The following is a 21,440-nucleotide window of genomic DNA, read 5'->3' as shown; positions in this document are numbered from 1 at the left end:
TCTGAATTGCTGGGCCTCAGGTGTATTCACTGGACTTATATTTCAGGAATACAGAACTAGTGGGGAGGTTTTTTTCTTATAGGCTAAGGACAATGTACTAGTTGTTGAAATGGATTGTCAAATACCATCCAGTCAGTCTCTGCTTTCTACAGGTTTAAGAAACAGAATGGTTTGAATAGTTTCTCTAGACCAGGTATCTGCAAGCATGTTCCACTCACTAAACCCACTAGACACTTGTTTCCAAAAATAAATTCTTATTGGGACAGTTATACTCACTGGGCATTTGCTATGGCTGCTTTTGGCCAATACACCTTTGCATAGGAAAGCAGCTTCTGTAAGCATATATAGTGCCCTCAAACTGAAAATACTGACCTCTTTACAGAAAAGTGTACTGACCCCATCTTCGATTAAAGAAGGTGACACTTCCATCTCCATAGAGTTGGAGCAAACCACACTTCAGACTTGTGAATATTCTCACCGCACTTCACCACTCAAGGTCTTTAAGGAGCCCTATTACACAGGCATAGTTAAATTGTTGGCCATTGGAGAGTAACTTTGTCCATCTTATATTTATTCTCCTTAAGGTTGTGGGCTCAAAGGATGGAGCCAAAAGTTCCAACTTCCTCACTGCATGCTTAGTTACAGCACCTAGTCCCATCTTCTACGTCACCTCTAACATTAAACTCCTCTGGTATGCTCAAAAGGGAATTATGAATAATCAAAGATATTCTGTGAATCTTCAAGGGCTTAGGGAGCTTTGTCAGGAACCGAGTACTAGGACTATCTATTAATATTGATTTTATTTCCTTGTATATGCAAGTCTTCATGTGTACCATGTTTGTGTAATATCTGTGGAGACAGAAGAGGGCATCAATCCCAACCCTGGAGCTGGAATTGCAGGCAGTTGTGAGCTTGCCCCGTAAGAAAGGAATTTCAGTGGAGAAAGAACATGTGGATGCTGCACGTTGATTAGCCTATGATTTGTTGAGAAGAGTGGGAAAAGGAAAGCTGGGATATTTGCTGTTTCTTTTCAGTGGAGGGATGCAAGAATGAGGGTAAAACAAGATGTCTGCTTAAGAGCACTTTCTGGAACCCAGAGACTGAACACGTGGGGAAAACTAGACAGTGAGGAGAAAGAAAACATGGAGTGTTAGGAGGTGCCTCTCATGTCTAACCATTAGTATAGAGGAAGGGAAAGTTCATGATTCAGCCAGCATAATCCTAGCACAGGACACTCAGCATCTTTGGGGAATCCCAGGGTGGCCATTTTCCTCTACTTGGTATCAGATGTCATGCCCAAGGTGGGTGCAGGGCACCTGAAAGGGAGAGCCAGGGGGAAGAGGTATTCCAGGGTAAACAGGCTTCTAGACAACCCACAAACCCATTAACCACGAGGTTTATTCATGGGGAAACCTCGTTTTGCCTGCGTGCAATGCCCGCTGAGACCGGAACAGGGTGGTCCAACATCCATGGAGTGCTGGAAACCAACCAGCGTCCTCATCAAAAGCTGTGTGAGAAAGACAAAAAATAATGTCTTATCAAAGAAATAAGACAAATCTCCATTTTAGAAAACTGGTAAATCACTTGGCAGAAATCTGAACTCTTGGGTCAGTACTTCTTGAAGTCAAACATGTGTTGACAGTTGTCTCGTTTGCTTGTCCTTTGCTTATCAGTTGTGCCCTACCCATTAGCGTTAGTGTGAGAGGTCCAGCTCTGATCACTCAAAGTGAGGCACAGGACGTCTTTGTGGTCAGAATGAATACCCAGTGGAGCCCTCACTCGGTGTGCTTGCCTACTGACATGACCAGCTACACACCCTTCTGCCGAAGTGAGACACTACCTTGATGAGGTACTTTGGATTGCGTTGTCGTTTTCTTGGGACCCCGGATCCATTTCTAACAGCTCAAGTGCTCATCTCTGCTGAGCCATTTCAACTGCTCTGATCAGTTCTTAACAGTTGTCTGGATTCGTGAATTTTTATGGGGACAACTCATACACACGGGCAGAGCCTATCATCTGCCTGGTAAAAGATGAGGGAGGAGACAGTTTTAAAACTGAGATGTCTCAAGAGTAGAAGGCAAAACATGATAAGCAGGTCAGTGCACAGAGCTGCCCAAACTCCAAGGCAGAATTTCAGGCCTGAAAGATCACGATCGTCAAAGTTCAGACTATCTTTTCAAACTCTAACCTACTGAACTGAATCAAATGAAGGCACTCTTAAGCCAGCAGCCCTAGAGGGTCGGGAAAAGTCGGATATTCTGAGCACAACTCACTGGCTCAGAACTCTGGCCTTGCAGAGGGACTGTTCACAAAGGCGATACAGAAAAGGGGGCGTCAGAAAAGGTGCACCCCGCCCTGAGACTGTTTTACACCTAGCTCCTACGAGGGCCTGCAGACATGAGCAATACCCTATGACGTCAAGCCATGACTCCTGGCAACGCATTTTCCTTTAGGGTTCCTAGGCGTGCCCAGGTCTTAAGCTCTAGGTAGTACACAGGGGAAGGGCGCGTGGGAGGTCTTGCGATGGGAGAGGGCCACGGAGACACTTTCGAGGGGGTGAGCACAGACCGCCTGAAGCTGGAGCTGCTGGAGGAGATCCACATGAAGTGAGTGGGCCGTGTGGGCTCCGTCTCTCTGCTAGGCTTCCCCGGTTCTGAAGGGCAGGACGTTCTGATGGCGCGACGAGGCCCCTTTGCATGGGAATTAATGCAGTCTCACTAGGCATTCACTCAAAGCGGTGTTGATGGAGGGTTCTTTGTGTGTGTTGGGGAGTCATGCTGAGGAGCTTGGGGTAAGGGGTGGCGTGCAACAGATATGTGCAGTGCCCACGGTCCCCAACAGGGGGCATCAGATTCCCCCGGAATTGGAATTCCTGGCACTTGTGAGCCTCCTTGTGGGTTCTGGGAACTGAGCCAGGTCCTCTCTAGGGCCTCAGCTCTTAACTACTGAGCCCTCTGTACCGTCCCTGTTTACCTTTTATGTTTAATGGAGGCCGAGGAAATACAAGTTTTCCTGTTTTTGTAGATCAAACGTAGAAGAATTGTCTGTTATCCTGAAGAAAAGATGCAATTGGATTTGAACAGTTCTGTGAAATCCATGTTTTTCTGTTCCTTTTGAAGAACTTCAGAAACCCGGACATTTTTGTAAAAATGAGCTCTGGACCTCTCTATGATTTTGGGGGGAGGCTAGGATGGAGGTGTGGAAGTGTGGGCTTGTGACACTAGGTCAGAGTTCTGTGTTCCATTGAGCTGTATCCTATGTCTTAAATGATTTAGGGGGGTGGGGGCACTAGTTTATCCTGGCTTGGTGATAAACTTGTAAACCCAGGTGCTCAGGGTAAGAGGGTGTGGGGCTGGAGGGCAGTTAGGGTACACAGGACACTGTTTCAAGATGAGACAAGGGCTGGGGATGCCTGAATAGCACAGCATACGCAAGGCCCTGGATTCAGTTTTTCGTATGGGCAAAAGTAATACAGTATTTTGTGATAGGATCTTGAAAAACTCTGAGGGTTTTAATTTTGTTGTTTGTTTGTTTGTTTTCGACAGGGTTTCTCTGTGTAACCCTGGCTATCCTGGAACTCACTTTGTAGACCAGGCTGGACTCCAATACAGAGTCCGCCTGCCTCTGCTTTCCGAGTGCTGGGGCTAAAGGCGTGCACCACTATGCCTGCCGTTACTCTGAGTGTTTTGAGTAGCTATCCACAGGCCTCATGAATGTCAGCCCCCAATGTGACCCCTTCAGCTCTTCTTAGTTTTATACCAAACCCAGAGCATTCTTAGTACAGCCTTGGTGTTTCAGACGCAGTCAGGGTGCAGAACAAGTGTGTGTGAAGTCACATCTCAGCTCTGTCACCCAGGAACTCTAGGCCCCAGTGTAGCTTCATAGCCCAGCCCATTCAGTCAATATTCAGGGACAATAGCTGCCACCCCCGTGTCATGTCCACTGAACTGTGGGTGGCTCCCTTTGGTTTGGTTTTGTTTTACGTTTGTTGTGTTTATGTGGTTGCACATTCACAGCGCATGGGCACAGGTCTGAGGGCTGAGGGCTGAGGGCTGAGGGCTGAGGACAGGCTAGTGGATTCCCTCCTCCCACCATGTGGTTTGCAGGGATCAAACTCGGGTTTTGTGGCTTTGTAGCAAGTGCCTTCTGCTGCTGAGCCATCTCGCCAGCCCTGCGCTGCCTCTGGATTAGATATTCACACAATGGGCATTTGGAACTATTTGCTGGATGGACAGTTCTCTCATCATCCTGTATCGGGGCCACATGGGCCTCACTCATGTCCGAAGTGAGCATGTCTGAGTGCTTTTGACTTTTTAAATTTTTAATTCTGTGTGCTTTATTAGCACCTCTCACATCTGTGTTTGGGGTTATCTGCTGTTACCTATTACCATAGCTATTCGTCATGCTAATATGAAGCTGGATCCAGAGAAGCATTTAACAGTGTCATTGGGGTCATATTGAAGCGCGCGCGCGCGCGCGCGCGCGCGCGCACACACACACACACACACACACACACACACACACACACACACATTACAGGAGATTCTGGCTTTGGTACATTTTACCAACGTCTAGAATTGATCTTTCACAGTAATTTGGGCCTGAAGTATGAATGGGTTGCTAGACATTATCTCCTCACATCGTCTTTAACTGATTCATTATTAACAAAAATCTTCCTAATAACAGGGATGTCGTGCAGCTCTCCACACTTGAGATAAGGCATAAGATAGCAGAGCTGGAGGCCAACCTCAACAGTGACCTTGCAGGTATGCAGTGGACGTTTGCGCACGGGACTCAGGCCTGCTGGCTGGCGTGGGTGAAGTGACGCACACTGAGAAGATACCAGTGCTGCTTCTTGGTGGCTCAGCAGTCTACAGAGAAGCTTTCAGAGACTGCTTAAGAACGCTAAGCCTCTGACTCTATGTTTTTCTACCTTGTAAGCTCAAGAGTATTCGCCCATACATAAAGTTTAGTCATATGACATCAGTGTGTGGTTTGCCTAGTAATAAAATGTCACAAATTTATTTAGTTATGTGACACCTATGTAATTTTCTTAGTGACAAAATGTCACAAGTCTATTTAATTAAGTCGCAGCCTCTTGTGTCTTATTGGACATAGACCATAATTAAAATCGGGGCTTGTCTGTTTTAATAGGAAGAATATGAGGAGAGGGAAGGGGTATCACACACACACACACACACACACACACACACACACACACTTCTTCACAATTTGTCACATAGTCAATCTATGAGCACACAGATATTGGCCAAGATTCTCTCACGTGCCAATACATCGAAGGATATTTGTTTCTTCCTTTAAAAAGAAGCTGACTGATGATCAGGAGCAAAGGTCAGGCTAAAATCTTTGAGTGAGGAAAAGTTCTCTGTGAGAAGAGATGGGAAGTGGACATGTTTGAGCGACCCTTGGAGGCAACGAGTGCTTGAACTGAATGCTAGGGACTCGAGGCTTTTGTTAGGGTTGTGGGAATGGACTTTGGTTTTAAAGCCAGTTTTACATCTCTATTCCTCTTGGAGAGCCATAAATAGACTTGTATAGCCAGATCTGAGGTAAAATGCAGTTCTGTAAGTTAAGTAACCAACGGTATAGTTAGTCTCTGTCAACTTGACACAAACCTAGACCTCACTCAGAAGAGGGAATCTCAGTGGAGGAATTGCCTCCATCAGATTGGCCTGTAGGCATGTCGGTGATCACTGATCGCTGGTGGATGAGTGACAGCTTAGCCTCTGTGGGCAGCACCATTCCTACACAGGTGGGCTTGGAGATGTGTAAGAAAGGTACCTGAGAAATCCAGAGGGACTGAGCCAGGAAGAAGCATTCTTCCATGGTGGTTTCTGCTTTAAACTCCTGCCTTAAGTGCCAGCCTGTCTTCCCTCAGTAGCTGTGAGCTGTAAGTTGAAATGAACCCTTCCCCAAGTCACTTTTGTCACGGAGTTTTATCATTGCAACAAGAAGCAGATTAAAACACCAAGCTCCTATGAAAGACTAGTATTTGGAGAACACCATTTTAGCTAAGGCTCTAATAGCTTCTGCTAACCTCCATATGTATGCAATTACTGGCCCTGTAGGAGCAGCCTTTAGCCTCATTCACTCAGTTATGTTGGCTGGGGTGTCCTCAGGGATCTTCCTAGGTATGGGAAACTGCCACATTTGTACTTATGTCAGCACACAGGACAATCCTGGTTATTGCTACTGCATAGCAAACCACCCTATCATAAAATCAGTTGTAATCCAGCAGTTGGCTGGGGTGGCTGGGTCCCTGTGGTTGCAGCCTGGTGCTGCCTGGGGTTCGGTAAAGGCTCCAATGAGCTGGTCTTTCAAGATGACTTAGGCAAATAGCTGGAGTGCGATGTCAAAGCCCGGCTGGGTTGGCTGTCAGGGCCACTCTTTTGTCTTCCACTCTCTCAGAGTATAATCCAGAGCAAGCATTCTAAATGACAGGAGTAAAACTGCTGGGCGAGGAGAAGGATACTTCCGGCATGGAGAGTGGGGAGAGCCATTGGAGAATGCAGTCATGGGCTCAAGGGATGGAGGCAGGTGTGCTGTCGCGATCCCTTGCTTTCGCAGGCTGGGGTTGGAGCTGAGCACAGAGCATTGGCAAAGCCTGGAGCTCAACTAGTAACAAAGGGAAGGTCACATTTCACTGTGCCCTGTGTGAGATGCCTGAGAGATAGCCCTTCCAGAGGACCCGAGTATAAATCCCAGCACCCACACGGGGCAGCTCCAACACCTGTAATGAGAGATGGATCCATCTCTTCAGCTGCCGTCCCCCATGCTCCCCCTGTGCAGTAACACACTTCACAAAACAGCAGTTTTCTGAGTTGTGCTCCTATCTGTCTCTTACTGTATCTAATCTGCTTGGTAAGTGGATTAATTCACAGGTGAGAGAGCAAACACAACCAGTTTAGAAACAGGCTCCTTGAAGCCCTTTGGCATCTGAATTTCACCTCAGGCCTCAGCAAGGAGACAATAAAATAGTCATTCGTTCCTTGTTTTGTTTGTTTGTTTGTTTGTTTTGATCTACTTTTACCTGGAGACAGGAACTTTGGCTTGCTGAGGCTTGGGGACCGTTTCCACCATCAGGGTGTGAGGTGGGAAACGAGCTAGGTTTGCACAGTAAGGTCCTGATTGCCCAGTCCACAATCGCATTCACCAGGCAGGGAATTGGCCTCCAGTCACCTGGAGCTTTTCTTCAGGGTCACAAGTGATGCTCTGTGTGCCAAGCCAGTACTCAGGTTTTCCTCACCCTTGGCCTGGCCCAGCATTGATTAGAAACTTACCTTTGAAACACTCTGTTCTCTTGGCCTCTGGGATGTGAACCTCTCAGCCTCCTGTGCACTGAGCACTTGAGGTTTCTAAAAAAAAACCAACTTGGAGTGCCTCAGGCTTCGCTCCTTTCTTCTTTACTCTGTACACCACGTTGGGTAATATTCTTTGGTTATGTGGGGTCAATGCCACCCTGTATTGATGACAGGCCTCTCACCCTGGGGCCTCCCCTTTGAGCTCCACTGGACTTTCATTTGTCGTTGGTCTTAATTCAGAGCCCTTTGGTTATCAGGCCAAGTCATTAAGGGATCAGACACTTTTAGACTGGCCTTAGCAGTGTATGCTAAAGTGTTTTCATAAAATTCAATTTTTCATGTTTCAAACTCAGAAAAGAATGTTATTGGTCTTAACCTGGCCCATACTTAAAGGTGTAGCATTAGAGGGAATTGCATTGTTTGTTAGGGGAAAAAACCCCCACGGATGCTGGCTGCCATTGTTAAGATGTTATCTGCTTGAAAGTTGTAGTCTTGCCAAAAAGAATTGCCAAAAAGAAATGAGTGTAGTTATTAGTTAGGAAGAGAGAATTATTACAGTTTTCAGTTTGATGATATGATATCCAGGGTTTGCCATGTGATCAGTGAATATTTACATAGATACACACACACGCACGCACACACACACTCACACACTCACACACACACACTGCTCCGCTCAGACTGAGGCACCGAGATCTGCCCTAGTCAGGGCCAGTTGCCAGGGTCTACCTGTGAAGGCAGCAATGGATGCTGTTAGTAGGCCTTGGGGTGAGCTAGCTGGGAAATTTAGAGGTGCAGAACTTTGAACAAACTGTTTGATCAGCATTTCCCTTAAAACTGCTGAAAAACTCCATCACCCATAGAACCAAGGACTTGATGGCTTTAGCTGTGTGCGTGTGTGTGTGTGTGTGTGTGTGTGTGTGTGTGTGTGTGTGTGTGTGTGTGTGTTTCTCAGTCTGCGTTCAAGTGGTTCTCAGCCCTTTGGAGTCAAATGACCCTTTCACGTGGGTCACAATATCAGATATCCTGCATATCAGAGATTTGCTGTTATGATTCATAACAATAGCAAAATTACACTTATGAAGTAGCCATGAAATATTTTTATGGGGGTCCCCACAACATGAGGAACTGTATTAAAGGGTCCCGGCATCAGGAAGGTTGAGAACTGCTGCTCTGTTCCATTCCACGGTTCTATGTCTGTTTTTGGCCAATATCATGCAGTGTTTTAAGGGCTATACAGTATAATTAAACCTCCAGCTTCACTCTTTCCACATAAAATCGCCACGGCTCGGGGCCTTTTAGCTTCCATGTGAATTTTTCACCGTTCACTCACACAAAGACTTCCTTTGGAATTTTGATGGGGGTTGTGTTGTGTCTGCAGATCATTTTTATAATTAAAGTCTACAATATTGTTTCTGCCAGCTGTGAGCACGGTAGGACTTCCGGTGTCTCCTTTGGTCTTAAAGTTTCCCCCTTAGCAGTCTCTCATCTTCTAGTAAAATACATTCCTAGGATTTCTGTTTTCTTTTGTCCTTGAAGTTACTGTGAATTTCCAGCCAAGTCATTAGAACTGATTAGAAAGTCGTTACTTTTTCTGTTTGCCTTTGTTTCCTGCTGCTTTGGTGAACTGTTTGTTGTGTCTTGGATCCACCCTATCAGCTGCCTCGCTCCTCTGACCTCTGCCTCCCCTCTCTGGTGTTCCAGCTTTGGCTTTGAGTCCTTTGTTAAGCAAGAATAGAGGGAGGGAGCTGTCTGTTCCTGCTTGCACAGGAAATGCTCTCAGTTTTTCTGCACTCAGCCTTGTTGGCTGTATGCTTTATTGTGCTGAAAAACGTTCTTTCTCTTGGTGGTTTCTTCCGTGCTGTTGTGAAGGGATGTTTTGCTTTGTCAATGGTTTTTTTCCTGTATCTATTGATATGACCATGTGATTGCTGTTCTTCAGTCCGTGTTGTATTGTATGCAATGATTTGCATATGTTGGGCATGATGACCTCATGTCTTATCCCTGAGTCTAATGTAATGTCCATTGACTATGAAGTAGAACCTTGCAATACACTCCCAGCAGATGCCTAACTTCCACCAATCGAAAAGCCAAGAATGTGACCAGACAGTGTCCAAGGCTACCATAGAATTACTCCACTTTTCTATATCCTACCTATCCATGGACGTACCAGTACATTAGTAAATAGCTTAACTTATGGCTTTCTTAGTTCTGTAACTTATAGCCATGTGGAAACACATCTATGGTAGGATGTAGCATATTATTAAATGGATGAAATATGCTCACATAAATAAAAACTTAATTATTTTGGTAGCAATCTTATCTATAAAGCTTCTGTTGTCATGGTGCAAATTGGGAAAGACCGCTTCACTTATGTCATCAGAGATAGAATTGCAATCTACTTGGGGTCAGTGGCATCTCTTCAGTAATTTGGGGCACCTTTCCTCCTCTTCCCTGGCGAATCTGGTGCAGCGACTCTGCACTTCAGCTTGGGGGGGTGCATCCCAGTGGTGGAAGCCTGCCTGTGCCTAGCAGCACAGATGTGGAGTGTGGGCTGCGTCCTGGTAACAAGGTCCCATCTGTCGTGGTGTTTGTTTGCCGTTTCACTCATTCCCCTCATACTCCAGCACTGTCGGATTCTGGGCTTCAGCTCAGTGTGTTAAAGAGAAGGGGAAAACAAGACACCACGTTTATCTTTTTACAAAGCCCAAATTCAAGGTGCTGAGCTATGAAGTTGGACCAGGAACTTTTAGCTCTAGGCTGTATTCATTTACGTCAATTCTTAGCTCTACTTTTGCATCTATCTATCTATCTATCTATCTATCTATCTATCTATCTATCTATCTATCCATCCATCCATCCAGCTACCTATCTATCAGTGTGTTTTTGACACAACGTCTTGCTAAGTAGCCCTACCTGGTTCCCTATTCCCAATGTACCAGGACTGGCTTAGACTCTCAGGCCCCAGAGCACAGGGCTACAGTGTGCCATCAAGACCAGCATTAGCTCTAACATCTTAGAGAATGATCTTCAACCTTTCCCAGCCCTGATTTCCTCATTAGTAGAATGACTAACTTTTCAAATATGACCACTGCATCAGTTAACACCGAAGTGTTCCCTGTAGCAAGTACGTAAGTGGTAAGACCAGCTTCAGACATTGGATGGGATACTGGTACTCTTTGTTAGGGTGCTGTGTGGATGTTTCAAGGGAAGAGTCAGGCTCCTGATACCTTCCCCCATCCCTAGTAGAACATACAATAAGGAAACAGAGTGAAGGATAAACAGTGGCAGGAAACAAAGAAGAACAAGATGTACAGGAGACACAGAGGCTGTCCCGAGTTCTGGCAATGAGGCTGTCCTGAGATAGCAAAGAGACTGAGAGATGGCGTGAGGGTGGGTCTAATCCTAGCAGTCTAGGAAATTCTATCTTAGAGATAAATACTTTAAAATGATTTCTTTTCTCATTCACTTACTTTACTCATGAAGTCAGGTAGTAACGACGGACAATTGAGTTGGTTCATGTATTGTATATGTGTGTACATGTGGTGCAGGGGTGGGTGTACATGTGAGCGATAGAGGCCAATATATGTGTCTTCCTTGATCATATGCCATCTCTTTTTATTTATTTGCTAAGTTTTTTAAAGACAGGGTCTCTTAAGGCAGATCTCTTACCAGAGGTCATTGACTCAGTGTGTGTGTGTGTGTGTGTGTGTGTGTGTGTGTGTGTGTGTGTGTGTGTGTGTGTGGAGCGGGGGAGGGAAACCTGCTTTAAGGATAAAAGAAAAATACTCAAATATAGTGCGATCGTGGCTGACAGGGTCTGTTTGTCTCTGCCCCTCCCCCAGCTCTGGGATTGCAGAAACCCACCTCTAACCTCATTTTTATGTGTTTGCTGAGATCTGAACTTATATGGCATGGCCTGAACCATCTCCCGGCCTTGATTTGTATTCTTTTAGCAAACAAATAAGTGGCATTGGGGGTGATCTGGCTCCCCCATTTTTATTCAGGCAGCGAGTGGAAAACCCGATACGAGACCCAGCTGGAGCTGAATGACCAGTTGGAAAAGCAAATCGTGTCTCTGAAAGAGAAAATGGAAAAGGTCCGTGGGAACCCTTCAGGTACAGAAGCTACAGTCGGTGTGCTGTGGGGCTGAGGGGGAACCACGGGAATGTCAACTGTTCCTTTTGCTTTTCTGCAGATAGACTGTCTTCCATCCGTGTCTACGAAAAGATGCCGGTGGTAAGTAGAGGGGGACCTAAGCGAAAAGAATCACCGTCTTCTCAATGTCGCCCACTAGCATCCTCTCCCTCTTTAATGTTCCTTTACAGCCCAGGTACATTCCAGTCACATAGTTTATCCTTTAATAAGGCCCCTTTTTTTTTAATTCTTGTGAATTTATCCTTGAAAGAAGGATTGAAAAAAGTCTCTCAAGTCACGACTCACAAAAGTCCTCACTGCCGAGAGACAGACTTTCCTTAGAGCCCATGCTGACTTTTTACTTGAAAAACAACTGAGACAAAAGCATAAGTGATGTGCTGAAAGGGAAAAAGGCACTTAGGGGGAAGAATATTAATAATATTAATATTAATTAATAATTCTCAGCTGAATTTGTAGGATTCAGTATTGTAATAGTAATTAGTCCTTAATTAAGCATACGAGGTATGTGAGTGAATCTCCTTTATGTCAGACATCGAGTGAGATAAAGCTAGTGAGAGGTCACCGTCTGTAGCAGGTGATACTGAGTGTAAACGGAGGCAGGGCTTGCCCAGGTCCACCCAGCCTAACGTGGACGCAGCCTCACTCACCCTCTCCCTCCCGCCACACAGAGCTAACACGCGAGTTTTCAGCAGCTACTGGCAGAGCGATATGTACTTTTATAGGGCCCTAGGGTTTTTTGGTTTTGTTTTTGTTTTTTTGAGTAACTGCCATCCCTTAGTCAACAGTACAGAGAAACCTGTCATTTTTGTTAATGACAAATTGAGGAAAGATTAGCCTGTTTGCCTACATCTCTGTTACCTCTGACCTAGAATACTCAAATATCTTTGAAGGTCAGGAAAATACCCTTCCCCCTTCTCTCTGAAATTGGAAAAACCAGACTTTTCTCTCCTCTGGTGGCTCATGTCGCCATCTTGTGGCACTTTTAGATATGGCTGCCTTCCTTAGTTTACAGGGAGAATTTTAACAGGAAATATGTATGTAGTGTGACCCTAAAATACTCCTCAAGGAAGCAAACCCGCTGGTCACCTGCTTCTCCATGCCTGGACCTTACCCTCAGAACGGCTCTGTAGCTCATATAGGGGACATTTAATATTTAAGCATTTCTTCTTGGTGACATAGAGAAGAAGGTTTCTGAGCGGCAGGGATTGGGAATCTGGTAACAAGGATCAAGAAACAAGGCCCGTGCTCATGGAAGTGTTCTTGCTCACCAAGAACTGAGCAGCAAGCACTGAGACCTGAGTGCTGTTGACTCAGTCTCTTGATCACCCATCCCTAAGGAGCAAAGACAGGATGTCTTAGTTTTCAGAAGAAAGGACAGAATTGGTGTTGCTCAGACATAATAATTACACACACACACACCACACACACACACCACACACACACACACACACCACACACACACACACACACGTGTGTGTGTGTGTGTGTGGTGTGTGTGTGTGTGTGTGTGTGTGTGTGGTGTGTGTGTGTGTGTGTGTGTGTGTGTGTGTGTGTGTTAAAATTAGTTTTTTTGGGTCGGACTACGAATACAACATCTCAACATTTCTGACTTTAGAAAAGGTTTATCTTACTCTTTTATTTTTGAGTATGAGTGTGTGTCTGCATGGGTTCATGGGCAGCATGCATGTGCAGTGCCCAGAGAGGTAAGAGGGCACTGGGTTCCCTGGAGCTGGAGATCCTGCGGTTTTGAGCCTCCTGATGTGCATGCTGGGAACTGGACTCCGGTGTTTTACTACAGCATGAAGGACTTTCCCCAGCCAAACATCTCTCCAGCCCCTCCCAGTTTGTGTCTGTCTTTGTCATGAATCATCTTAAGGCCATCTCCCACCGACATACTCACAGACTGATGCCAGTTAGCCTGAGTGCCAATTTTGTTTCTACAGCCCTATTGACAAGCAAGTTCACGTTTTGCATAAGGTGTACTAAGTGGCTTTGTCAACTGTATCATGAAAGGATGAACAAAGGAATCTTCAGTTACAAAAGCAGGATATAGAATACCCATTGTCCGCCTGGCTATGGTAGACCTATGATCAATCCATGCACCCACTAATTTGCATTCTCCCCAAAGATCAGAGCAGTTTACTTGCTGACGGGTGCATCAAACCAGAGAGAAGTTAACAAATGTGCTATATAGTGTAATAATCAGGTTTGTCCACAAGGGGGCACTTGTAAGGTCAGTGTGAAGAACCTTCTATCGGGGTTGGGGGTGTCTGGGTTAACTGAGTCGTATTGTTGTTTCTCTCTCTTAAAACCTGGAGTGGGGTGTTTTAATTTGTAGCTAGCTCCCTACCTCTGCCTGTTATTGCTGTTGTTGAATTCTTCAGTGCAACAATTAACATTAGTTTTGAGAAAAAAAATAGGTGGCTGTTAGGGCTTCTTTTCTGCCTGGGATGGAGGAGTAGGCTTTTTTTTTCTTCTTTTTACTTAAATCCTGAGTATATTGTACTTCAGGTATGCAAACACAGCCCTGCAGTGCAACCTTTTCAAAGCAAATTAAAGCAAAAATGCAGGTGGAAAATGGTTAATTAAAATGCTAAGAAGCAACTGTTGTCAAAACCAGTTCCTCATAGAAGCAGCAAGAAAGCTTGGTGTCTATTTTGGGAATTTCATCTCCAGGAGCATCTTTAGCTGTGGTTTGTCTTCGCTGGACAATTTTCTGGCTTGTGTCCATTGATTTCTGCAAACAGATACACCAGCTTGGGAAAACCAGAAACATTTCCGTCAGTTCATTTCAGAAAGGTCAGGGCCTCCTGTGGATGTTGGCACAGGTCCACCCTCTGATAAAATCACTTCCCAAATATTCAGGTTAGTAAGTTTGTCATCAGGAAAAATCAAAATCCAGAGTGGACCCTAACTTTATTTTGGAATAATTTAGTACTTTTCAAGGGTTTCTTTTGGTGAATAGAGTAATTATCCTGTAGTGGTCTAGGCTCTCGGATATTTGATGACAGTGGTGTTCTAGAGAAATCCAGAACAAGTTCTTGGTTTCTCCAATGCATAACTAATTTTGATGCTGGTCTAATGCCCACCGGACTGCTGAGCAAACCTTCGTGTCTGAGCTGTGCTGTAATTTTAAATCTGTGTGTGTGTGTGTGTGTGTGTGTGTGTGTGTGTGTGTGTGTGTGTGTGACTCGTGCATGAGAGGGGGCAGAGCTCATAGCAGGTAGAGGAAGGAAAGTAAAGATGCAGCCCAGGACCCACCCCCCACCCCCCGCCACACACGCACAGCTGGAGCCTGAGAACACGCCTTGTTCTGTGTGGGCTGTGTGGAGGCAAGGGACAGGAGATGGTAATGGAGAAAGTCAGGGCAGGACGGAACATACGACTGATCCGAAGCTGCTGGTTAACATGGGAGATGAGCGCACAGTCAGACGGGGAAGGCAGTGTGATGCACAGTCAGACAGGGGAAAGCAGTGGATTCCTAAGCTCAGACAGCAGGGTGGGTGGTCTATCTCAAGCCTGGTTTGTTTAAGGATTCCTAGTTTGAGTGTGGATTGTCACTGAAATGGCAGCTCTGCTGTACCTCTCGGATAGAATGTTCTCTTTTAGCCAACACTCTGCTGTGGAGTAAGCGAGGGGGACAGAGGCAGAGCTGTGTGTGCGTGTGCGTGTGGGTGTGTGTGTGTGTGGCCTGGACTCCGACAACACTTTGTTTTTTAATTTTTAGTGGAAGACTGTAGTTTCTCAGTTTTGGATTCGTTCTTATATACCCTCCCATTGCAAATGTAGGCCCTTGATTTTTTTTTAATTAAAAAATTCACAATCTTTTCTCATCTAGTCCAAACCAACAGCTGATGTAAAGTTGGAAAACCACGTTTATTGGTTTTGACAAGGAGCATATTAGGATACAAATTTCATAAGTGAAACCATAATGTTGGTTTGGTGAAACTGAGTTTGAAGTGTCAAGTAAAGATCGAGGACGGACACCCAGAGCTCTGCTTTTAGATTTGGCTATGACATCAGATACCAGAGAAATGACAGCATGTGTGACCCTGGGAACCAGACCAGAGTCTGATTCCAGCACTCCCATTGGTCAGTGCCATACCTTTGGGATAATTAATAACCCTCGTGGCTGCAATTTTCTTTACATTAAACAGAAAGACGGGCTATCCCATGACCTGTGATGCAAACCAAATGAAGTCATCTATGGAAAATACATATATTTTGACTTCTCTTTAGATCCTATAAATCTTTACTTTTCCCTAGAAACTTCCGTGCAGAGACACAATTCTGAGTCTTAGTTCAATTTTGGAGACCTTGGGACGACAGATCTAATTTTGAAATAAATCAAGAAGGGGCTCAGTGTAAGTCGCCACGCGGACCTCAGAATCTGACCACTATTCTATGTAATTATTGCTTTACCTTAAGGATGCCTGGTGCAGCCCTTGGACTCACAGTTGGACTTGGCTCTGGGCAGTCATTCTCTGGGGAAGATGTTAATGATTTTTAATTGTTGCTTAGAACCACAAGTACATAAAACTCTCTTTGCATTTTCAGGAATCTTTAAACCTATTACTTAAACAACTAGAAAAAGAAAAAAGGAGCCTTGAGAATCAAGTGAAAGATTATGCACTTAGACTGGAGCAGGAATCAAAGGTTGGTTTAATTCCATATGAAGCAGTGTTCTTGGAGCTGCCATTTATTTCTGGTATTTTCTTTTAAAAAACTATTTATTTATTTATTTATTTATTTATTTATTTATTTATTTATTATTTAGTGTGTGTGTGTGTGTAAATTTCACATCATGCACCGAAATCTCACTCTTCTCCCCCTCCCCTCATACCCGCCCTCTGCCTTTGCAACTTATCCCACTAAAGAAAAAAAAAATCTCCTTGTGGAAGCTGTTGTGTGTCACAGTGTGTCACACAGTATATCCTTTGTCCACACTTCTTTGTTTTCACATGTTCACTGCAATGAGCCATTGGTCTGGTTTGAGGCCTCTGTCTTCTGCTACTCTATTGATACTGGAACCTCACTGAGACTCCTCTCAGATACCTTGTTGTTGTCATGGAGATGCCGAAGCTTTGGATCTGCAGGACCGGCCCCTTCATGTGCTCCGGCAGTTCACCAATGGGGTAGCTGTTGGACTGGGCCAATTCGAAGCCCTGGATCTGGGCCTGAGAGGTATCTGAGCTGGTCAGCCTGGCAGCTGTCCCTCACCCCCACACCAGGGTGAGCTCTCCAGTACTGCCTCAGTAGTGCATCAATTCCACAGCCTGCAAGGGGCAAAGCCAGCATCCTGCTCTCATGCCCTCAGGGCCAGCTTACCCCACTTCTGTCCCCAACGCCCCAACTTCCACCTATGCCAGCAGGGCCAGCTCTACCGTGCTGCCTAGGTGAGGTACAGGGTCTGCTCTCGTGTAAGTGTTGCAGCCAGTGAGGGACAGGACTAGTTCTTCCTTTTTCATGACCCTGGGGCTAGCTTTCCCACAATGCCGAGGTGAGGGGTGAGACCAGTTCTGTACAGCTCTCAGACATCAACATGGCCCCAGGCAGCAGCCAGACCAGGGAAGTCTGCCTTGCCTTTAGTGGTACACACCCCCCCCCCCCCCCCCTCCCACCACACACACACACACACACACACACACACACACACACACACACACACACACACCACACACACACACACTGCTGCAAGGCCATGGACCCAGACATAGTACTTGGTGGCCGCACAGGCCAAGACCTTACCTTTCCATGGCCTTAGGTGGCAGCACTGGCTACTCACATCAGGCTGTTCCTCACTCCCCTCCAGTCTCTAGTTCCGTCTCCCTTCACGATGCACACATCCTTCTGCTTTCCTTCTCTTTCATCTCTCCCCCACTTACTTACATCATAGTGGTGCCTGAGGCCTCTGGTGTCTGGGGTCATCTCAGGAGTGGTCTTAGGAATCCCATGCCCTGCCTGTGTGACATCATGCAGGGGGTCTGCACCCACGTGGCACCAGGCAGGGCTTGTCTCTTCTTAAGGCTAGCATTTTCTTTCTTTCTTTTTAATTTTTTATTGGTTTTTTGTTTATTTACATTTCAAACATTATCCCCCTTTGTGGTTTCCCCCTCAAAAACCCCCTATCCCACCTGCCCTCCCCATTGCTTCTATGAGGGTGCTCCCCCACCCACTCCCCCACCCACTTTCTCCTCACCGCCCCAGCATTCTGCTAAGCTGGGGCATTAAGCTTCCGTTGGACCAAGGGCCTCCCTTCCCCTGATGCCAGATAAGGCCTTCCTCTGTTACATATGCAGCTGGAGCCATGGGTCTGTCCACGTGTACCTTGGGATGGTGGTTTAGTCCCTGGGAGTTCTGGAGAATCTGGTTGGTTGATACTGTTGTTCTTCCTATGTGGTTGCAAACCCCTTCAGCTCCTTCAGTCCTTCCCCTAACTCCTCCATTGGGGTCCCCGTGCTAGCATTTTCATTTGATATGAAAAGCAGATGTAAAGTCTGACCTGCTAGTGTGGCTTTCCCTCCCTCACCCGGCTTTACCTGGTATCTTTTAATAGGCATTCCATAGGACCAACAGTGAGCGCCGTTCCTACATCTCGGAGATGAGTCAGGTAACTCCTCCTTTTGTTGCAAATCCTAAGTTTCCTCTGACTACAAGTCATTTGTTTTCCCATTCTTGTTTGGTTGGCAGAGAAACAGATGCTGGAATTATGGAAGGAAACAGACCGGGGGTTTTAAAATCTGAAAGTAGAAAGGAAAAGACATGATTTTTATAAAGAGATGAAAGGGTATCCCCAGTTAAAAGATAAATTTGCATAGTTGAATTCATAATCGCTGTGAGGCAGACAACCTGATAATCTTCAGGTGTCAGAAAATCCCAGGCATGTCACTTCCTGTTTGTGGGGGCCTGAGCTACACAGCAAGCACTGCCTTGAGAGGAAAGTGATTGATGCCTGGCTCTTGACAGCTTCCATTTGGTTTTCAGTTTCATCTGTGACACTGGTGACATTACAGAGGCCGTGCTTTACACCACTAGCGTTGTGACTTAGGTCCCCTCATGGTTTAAAAGACTGTCTTCATCTTAAAGCTTTATAACATCCACCACACCATTCGGCATGTGTGTATATCTTGATATTTGATGCTTTCACGCACATTTAATTTATATAACTTTATTTCGATATATGTTTTAATATTATGAGTTCAGGTTTCAACGAATATTATCCAGACAGAAGTACCTAGATATTTAAATTATCAGGAAAATGTTCTAGATTAGAGAGACATTTAGAAAATATTGGCACACGGAGAGTAATTGCAGACACGTGAGGGAATGAGTTAGAGTAGAGACCACGTGTAAAATGAAAAAATGCACCTCAGGACATAGTTCTGAAGAGCATCAATGGTGAGGTCGAGGGAGCCAGAAGGAAAGTGCAGCTAGGCAGGGAGGGAGGGGACCCAGGGGCAGGCTGGGGCATCTGCTACAAAGCATTGACAGTGATCTAGGAACAGCTCAGAGGAGGACCTATGTATGGGGATATGGAGAAGGCCAAGTAGGGCAGTAATTTGGGAATGAATATTAGGGTTACAGTGGCAAGGGGTGCTTGGAGTTTAGTGTCGACAAGGTTCGTAGGAAATGAAACAAGATGGACCAGTCCCTGCCATCTCTCACCTCACAGTCACAATCAGTGCCACCTTCTTTGTCCCTGGCAATGTCTGGGAAACAAGGCTTGCTCCTCCTGCCTGTCCTCTAACTCCACACTATGCTTGGAACATACTCTTTCTCATCCAAGCCTGTTCCACACCATCTGGAGGTCTCTGGTGAACATTCTTTTCTATGAGGCCTTGACTTGATGGAAAGACCACAGACCACGAAGCCAGACAGACTCTAGATTTGAATCCAGTTCTCCATTTACTTGCTGTGATAGCTTCTTAAAAAGTGTGTGTGTGTGTGTGTGTGTGTGTGTGTGCATGTGTGTGTGTGTGTGGCTGTGAGTGTACATGCGTGTGCGCGCACGTGCACACTCATGAACTAAGCTAGACTACTTGCTCTGTCCCATTGTTCTTTGCCTTGCTGCCCTGAGGCAGTCTGCCATTGAGCTGGAGCTCGTCATTTCAGCCAGCTGACTATCTGATTAGCTCTTGGGATCCTCAGGGCTCTTCTTCCTGCTAGAGTTGCAGGCATACACAGGCGCCTGGCTTTTTACTTGAATTCTGGGAACTTGAAGGAGGTCCTCATGCTTGCCAACTCTATGTTCTTATATGTTCTCAGCCCCTGAGACATCCCCCAGCCCCTACTGGCTGTGTGACCCTTCTGGACTTCACCTTCTTTTCCTCCCTTTGGGGGAGATACAATACTATCGGTTTCCAGGGCTGGGAGTATTCAGAGAGCCCTGTGTCTGAACTGTAGAATGAAATGTCTGACTCAGAGGCTCTAAACTCCAGTAACTGGAGGATGCTATCCCCCTATTCCTTCCTGGTCTTTGGATATTCTGGCTCTGCGGTGTGATTTCCGCGTGCCCTCTGGATTCTTATAGCTAACGCATGTGTTTGCTTTACGCAACGGTATTCCCTGTGGAGGTCAGACAGGGTGACTGACCCTTCCTGTCGCCTTACTGTTTACTATGAAGAGTGTCAGTCAGTGTTTAAATGAAGACTTAACACAACAGACAATAAAAAGCCCATTTTTAGGAAAAAGTTTGTTCATGTAAAACGCCCTTGGAGATTTTGTCTAAGGTGAGAAGTCAAAGTCTTTTGCTCCTGAAACATCCATTTACCTTTATTTGTCTAAAAAAATGCCACTGGGATGGACTAATCTTGCTAACTGCAGACTCATCGAATGTTCAATCAAAGCCAACAGCTTTCCAGGAAGGCATTAATCCTGTCCCCAGTATAAATGCTAATGAGGATTTCACTCTAGAGTGAATTGTTAATGTTTATCATCAAAGGTGGTTCTGCCATGCATAAACTACGGCACCTGGGCAGGCTAATGGGTGAGTTTTGTTCTTTCCACACTGAATGAATAAAGAATTGATCTGTGTTTGCTTAGTCTGTGGTAGATGCTTCTGTAACACACGTTCTGGCTGTCTCCTGACTCAGTCTCTGCCTTCCTTGGCTCCCTTCCTGTGATCTCTATGGGAAGAATTTAGCAGACACAGAGCAGTGAAGAAGACAGGCATGGCTTACTGCAGAGTAAATGCGCTCTCCAGCAGTGTGAGCACACAATGGCCAAGGAGACCCCTGGCCTGACCTACTTGCTAGGCAGCCATTATATTGTTTTCTAAGATCTCTAGAACAAGCAGCTTCTCCGGAGGGGCTTTGTCCTATCCGGGTGATTGACAGGCCTGTTTGGATTTTTGCTTAGTTAAGGAAGCAGTGGTGTATCTCTGTTCTTTATCAGAAAGCCTCCTGCTATAGTGTAATCCCATAAACCTGACTCCTTCAGCCAGGTTTGGAAGGTCCTCCAAGCAGCTCTGTGTCCTGCTCCTTCCAAGGTTAAGGATGTGACTTGGGTTTCTTTTCTAGTCAGTAGTTAAAGTTGTTTTAGTTCTTGGTTTAAAGTTATGGACTTTGAGGGAGGGTCCAGCCCCCGTGTCTTCCAAGCCTGTTAATATCTAACTTGTCATTTAACAACCAAAATAGGTGTGTTTTGACTGAAACCCACTCTCCCTCCACAGGTCTTTTCATTTACACAGTGTGTGTGTGTGTGTGTGTGTGTGTGTGTGTGTGTGTGTGTGTGTGTATGAGCGTGCGTGCGCTGTCTTGCTTTCTGTTCCAAATAACAGAATTTTAGCAAAGGGCATGAGAATGTTAAATATAAATGCTTTTGGTTTGCAGATAAGAGACTGCTGGGCTGTCCATCTATTCTAAATTCTTTTGCTGTCTTTTGGGTATGAGTGTGTTGTGTGTCACATCTGTGCTCACTTGTGGTATATACACCAAGAGAGTATATATGCCAGAGGATGAC

The 21,440-nt window shown here is 45.6% G+C and overlaps 1 protein-coding gene across 1 annotated transcript in view; it reads left to right on the top strand.

Moving 5' to 3' along the window:
• Window positions 1-2,475: 2,475 nt before the first annotated feature.
• Window positions 2,476-21,440, top strand: part of Ccdc169 (coiled-coil domain containing 169) — a 29,173-nt gene continuing 10,208 nt past the window's right edge. The window contains exons 1-6 of the mRNA XM_032896747.1: window positions 2,476-2,606; window positions 4,687-4,766; window positions 11,330-11,440; window positions 11,521-11,561; window positions 16,038-16,136; window positions 18,037-18,090. Coding sequence (XP_032752638.1) covers window positions 2,524-2,606; window positions 4,687-4,766; window positions 11,330-11,440; window positions 11,521-11,561; window positions 16,038-16,136; window positions 18,037-18,090 — 468 coding nt within the window. The 5' untranslated portion in view covers window positions 2,476-2,523. The remainder of the gene's footprint in view (window positions 2,607-4,686; window positions 4,767-11,329; window positions 11,441-11,520; window positions 11,562-16,037; window positions 16,137-18,036; window positions 18,091-21,440) is intronic.

The sequence above is a fragment of the Rattus rattus genome, chromosome 3, assembly GCF_011064425.1.
Source record: "Rattus rattus isolate New Zealand chromosome 3, Rrattus_CSIRO_v1, whole genome shotgun sequence".
Taxonomy (NCBI): Eukaryota; Metazoa; Chordata; class Mammalia; order Rodentia; family Muridae; genus Rattus; species Rattus rattus.
The sequence above is the reverse complement of the archived record's forward strand: the minus strand, read 5'-3'. Positions and strand labels throughout refer to the sequence as shown.